The following is a 5,501-nucleotide window of genomic DNA, read 5'->3' as shown; positions in this document are numbered from 1 at the left end:
GCTTGAAAGGATTACGAAAGCAGAGTGGAAACACGAATCTTATCAGATTTCTTGAGCACTCCGGAACAATTGAATAGCGAGAGGTGAACGATTAAGAATTGCACCGGCATGAGAAAGTATTGAAACGAGGAAAGGATATGATAAACAAAGCTTGACTTGAAACCACCGGAGATGAAAAGAATGAAGAATGACGAACGAGTAGAGCATCTTCATGAGAAACACCGGGTAAAACATGAAGGAAAAAGAATGGAGAGACTTCCATCAATAAAATGGATAGTGATTAAGAAATCTGAATCCTTGAAGAAAAAGGGTGGGTGGGTGGGAAAACAAAGACAACTTGGAACGGATGAAGCAAACACCATTGAGAAGAACTGATAATTGATCTTGCGAATGTTGAAGTGATCGGGTCCACTAGAAGAGAAACACACCGGTTGAAAAGGATTGGCAAGACAATCTCGATGATCAAGAAGGATTGGTATTCACGTCAGAGTATGGGAACACCATTTGGGGAAGGTATGGAATCAACATTTTACTTCGAAGCAACTCGAATACCACAACTCAAAACAAAACAAAGGATTGGCTTGCAGAATAAGCCAGAACAAACATATGATAGAGATTTCGTCCGAAGTTTTCGTGGTGGGGCCTACACGGGCTCGATCGTACAGCACCATCATGTACAAGGCAGTGCACATGACATACGAAGCGTCCCCGAGTCGGCATAGCCAAGGAATCTTTAAGACACAATGAGACCACTATAAAACCGACCGTGGATAGGCGGACCACTAGACGTCGAACCCCAATTTCATATCATACATCTGTCGGAAAGATATCCTAAGAGCTACTTGAATTCCCACTTATGAAACTCCCGAACCTTTCCGGTTATGCAATCAGGTGTTGGGGATACATGGGAAGCATAATATCTCACCCAAATCTAGCAAATCCTACATCCAGCTGTATCCATCCTTCAACACATAACCAAGAAACCTTCAGAAATCATCTACCTCAACCTTCGAAAAGCATATGTTATATGAGTTATGGCAATACTCCCGAACTCTCACCCTAGTACTGGGTGGCGTCGAGGTTATCTCACCAACAACTGCATAAAAGAGATTTTTGATGTCGGCGAAACTAATCTCAGGTATTCCAGAACTGCAATGATAAAATTGTGACGACAACACCTCGGAGCTCAACTCCCCGGGACACTGCCACAACCCCTAAATGACAGGAGGCACCAAGAACAATGTTCTCGTCACAAAACCATCGGAATGATTCCAAGATACCCGCGTGATCCTAAAAAAATTTAGTGAAATTATAGAAGAGAAGAGTCAAAACTCTACGTCAGGATGCCTTACCAGAGCGATGAAGGGGCTGGGGAGTAAAAACAATTCCTAAACTCTCCGATATATAATTCCTAAATGACTCAAAACATTTTTTTCTAGACTCAACCCGTCCGCTAATTCGATCAAGCAGTGGGGGCTCCTAAGGTCGGGGAAGGCTCTGATTACCAACTTGTAACGCCCTCGATGCGGCTATATCTCCGACGTGTGGAAGCACGACTTAGAGGCATAACCGCATTGAAAGCAATGTCGCAAGTGAGGTAATCTTCACACAACCCATGTAATACATAAGGGGAAGAGATACATAGTTGGCTTACAATCACCACTTCACACAAATGCATAAATAAAGCATTACATCAACCAGTTACAAACAAGGCCCAACTACGGAGCCAAAATAAAAGAAGACTACCCCAAATGCTACACAGATCCCCGATCGACCCCAACTGAGCTCCACTACTGATCGACTAGAATGAAACAACATAAAGGACAAGATCTTCATCGAGCTCCTCCTGAGCTTGGTTGCGTCATCTGCACGGACTCATCGGCACCTGCAAGCTGGTTTTGGAAGTATTTGTGAGTCACGGGGGCTCAGCAATCTCACACCCTCGCGATCAAGACTATATAAGCTTATAGGTAAGGTAATGGTATGAGGTCGAGTAGCAGCAAGGCGACTAGCATATATGGTGGCTAACGTACGCAAATGAGAGCGAGAAGAGAAGGCAAAGCACGGTCGGTAAAAGTATGATCAAGAAGTGATCCTAGAACAACCTACGTCAAGCATAACTCCAACACCGTGTTCACTTCCCGGACTCCGCCGGAAAGAGACCATCACGGTTACACACGCGGTTGATGTATTTTAATTACGGTCAACTTCAGGTTTTCTACAACCGGACATTAACAAATTCCCATCTTCCCATAACCATGGGCACGGCTTTCGAAATTTCAAATCCCTTCAGGGGTGTCCCAACTTAGCCCATGACAAGCTCTCACGGTCAACGAAGGAATAGACCTTCTCCTGAGACATTCCGATCAGACTCGGTATCCCGGTTCTACAAGACACTTCGACAAGTTAAAACCAATCCAGCAACACCGCCCCAATGTGCCGACAAATCCCGATAGGAGATGCACATATCTCTTTCTCAAGCACACTCAGATTGTCCTAGGTACGGGTAGGCCAGCCAGAGTTGCCCCTGGTGGCCACTGGCAGCTGACAGGTGGACCAACACTCAGAGGAGCACTGGCCCGGGGGGGTTAAAATAATGATGACCCTTGAGTCTGCAGAGCCCAAGGGAAAGAAAAGGCTAGGTGGAAAATGGTAAAACCAATGTTGGGCATTGCTGGAGGAATTTTACTCAAGGCGAACTGTCAAGGGGTTCCCATAATAGCCCAACCGCATAAGGAACGCAAAATCCGAGAACATAACACCGATATGACGGAAACTAGGGCGGCAAGAGTGGAACAAAATACCAGGCATAAGGCCGAGCCTTCCACCCTTTACCAAGTATATAGATGCATTAATTAAATAAGATATATTGTGATATCCCAACAAGTAAACATGTTCCAACAAGGAACAACATCTCCATGTTCCAACAAGGAACAAACTTCAATCTTCACCTGCAACTAACAACGCTATAAGAGGGGCTGAGCAAAGCGGTAACATAGCCAATCAATGGTTTGCTAGGAGAAGGTGGGTTAGAGGCTTGGCTCAACAATATGGGAGGCATGATAAGCAAGTGGTAGGTATCACAGCATAGGCATAGCAAAAGAGCGAGCAACTAGCAAGCAAAGATAGAAGTGATTTCGAGGGTATGGTCATCTTGCCTAAAATCCCGCAAGGAAGAAGAACGAGTCCATGAAGAAGACAAACAGGCATAGTCGAACGGATCCTCACAATGCAACGTTACCGGAAACAACCCGAAGAAGCAATACCAGAAAGAAGCACACAACATAGTAAACAACCACCACATAACATGGCATGATGCACAATCAAGTATGATGCATGTCCGGTTTAATGAAGCATGGCATGGCAAAGTGACAAACAACACTACAAGTTAAGTGGAGCTCAATATGCAACGAGTTGCATATCGACGGAACACCACATGCCTTATTTAGTTCTCTCTCGTTTCTATACTCAACAAAATTAAATGTTGGTTAGCATGGGAAGGGGTGAAGCACAACAAAACTACCTATCTAGGCAAGTTTAAATGAGGCCGGAAACAACGAACAACAAATCCGGAAAATCCTCATATGCATATATTAGGTTTGGTCCTGTTCTGCCCTGAACCATATTTTAGAGTTATTAGGCATGTAAAACAATGTCACCATGATAAAGTAGAAAAAATTCTACCCCATTTACATATAAAGTTTATTAGAAACCGAGCTACGGTTATTTAATTATGATTTAAATCATTTTAACATGGCATAAAAGCAAATTTAATCAAACAGCATTTTAAACATTTCAAACATAGATGAAAGTTGGATATTATGAATCTAGACAAAATTCTAAGCAAGTTTCATATATAACTTATTTTAAACAGATGCACGGTTGGTGAGTTATTAAATGCATGTAGTCTAGGGGGTTTTCTGCAAAACTGGGTTCTCTGGAATAAAAGATAAATTCGCAGACAGGAAAAAAACATGCGATGGGCAGGATCTAGGATGAACTGGGCTACAGAGGAGCATGCGCAAGAGAGGAATATCTAGTCCAGGGCGATGGATAGCATGAGAGCGCTCACTCTCGGCCTCACGGGCCTGCTGAAGATGGGCAGGGGGTTCGGGGCCGGTTGGAATGGATCGGGCCACACCGGTTCGAGTGAGCCGGCAGGACCGAGCGGTTTCAGCTGGTTCGACCTTTCGACAGTGTACAGGGCAAAGGAGGCCTGGTCAACGAAGGATAACTGCAGCCCCCGCTCGCTGCAGCCAAGATGCAGCGCGGCGAGGGACTTGGCGCAGAGGCGACCACCGGCGACAAGTGGGTGGCGGGGATGGAGGGATCCGGCGACGCAAGGGAGCTCCGAGGCGGGGAAGAACTGGCCATGGCCGGCCGGCGGTAGGCGCGGGCGCTCGAGGAGGCGAGCGGCCGACGGTGGCCGGACCTGGAGTCGAGGCAGCGACATGGTCTTGGCGGCTCGTTCGACGGACTTGCCGCGACTCCGGTGAAAGGATGAAGCGGGGAGGCCGTGGATGGCGTGGATCCGACCATGGGGATGGCGCGAAGATGACCCGCGGCGGCAGGTGAGGCAGTGGCTAAGGATCTGGAGCTCGGCGCCGGGCGCGAACTCGGCCATGGAGGTTGCGGCTGTGTGGGTCGCCGGGCAGAGGACGACAGAGCACAGTGAGGAGGCCGGGCACAAGTTGGATGGTTGCGGGGGAGGTCCTGGACGCCAGAACTCATGGCGATGGAGCAGTTCTTGGTGGTGGCTTGAGCATCAGGCGGGCATGGTCATGGAGCTTCTGCTCCGGCGAAGATCCGACGGGGCTGCTGTTCCACGAGAGCAAGAGAGGTCAGGGAGGTAGAGAGAGAAAGGTGTTGAAGCAAGGAGGCAGCGGCTGGCCGGCGGGGCTCACCTGTTCTGCTCGTGGACGAGCTCCTGCTCGGGCCCGAGCACGAGGCTGCGGGCTAGAGGTGGCTCGGGGTGAGGAGTCGCTGGATCGGATGGATGGATGGCTGCGGCGATTGGATGGATCCGAAAATGATGAAGGACGGTGGTCGGCTGCGATGGAGTGTATCGGGAGGGATCCCGAGGGGAAAGAGGGGTGGTTGACTGGCGGTGGCGGCGATTGGACAGGGGAGGATCCCTACAAAATAGGGTTTGGTCTAGAAATGCACCGACTATATATAGTAGGTGGGTTAAGGTAGGGCATTTGGTCCCTCCGATCACAATCGGACGGTCGGTAAAAATAGGCTAGGGAGCCCAAATAAGAAAACGGTGATGTTTTGTAGATGTTTGGGGATGATCCGGACACAACGGTAGCGAGAGTCCGGGTCCGGTTCAGGACAACTTTCGGACGCGCGCGAGGGGGGGGGGCGGCTACGGGCTGACGAGAGAGGTAAGGTTGGACCTGGCGGTAGGTAGTGAGCTGTGTAGACGGTCTTGAGCTGAGAGAAGATAAGAGAGGGAGGCCCGACGACTGTTTCTGGAGACCAAAAACGTCCGATGTTTT

The 5,501-nt window shown here is 48.5% G+C and overlaps 1 protein-coding gene across 1 annotated transcript; it reads right to left on the bottom strand.

The window, feature by feature from the left end:
• Positions 1 to 3,860: 3,860 nt before the first annotated feature.
• Positions 3,861 to 5,256, bottom strand: LOC125541675. The gene is made up of 2 exons (XM_048705020.1): positions 4,905 to 5,256; positions 3,861 to 4,818 (listed from the first exon to the last, which is right to left on the bottom strand). Exon 2 carries the CDS (start codon positions 4,622 to 4,624, stop codon positions 4,037 to 4,039), a length of 588 nt encoding a protein of 195 aa, XP_048560977.1. The 5' UTR covers positions 4,625 to 4,818; positions 4,905 to 5,256; the 3' UTR covers positions 3,861 to 4,036.
• Between the last annotated feature and the right edge of the window lie 245 nt (positions 5,257 to 5,501).

The sequence above is a fragment of the Triticum urartu genome, chromosome 2 (genome assembly GCF_003073215.2).
Source record: "Triticum urartu cultivar G1812 chromosome 2, Tu2.1, whole genome shotgun sequence".
Taxonomy (NCBI): domain Eukaryota; kingdom Viridiplantae; phylum Streptophyta; class Magnoliopsida; order Poales; family Poaceae; genus Triticum; species Triticum urartu.
The sequence above is the reverse complement of the archived record's forward strand: the minus strand, read 5'-3'. Positions and strand labels throughout refer to the sequence as shown.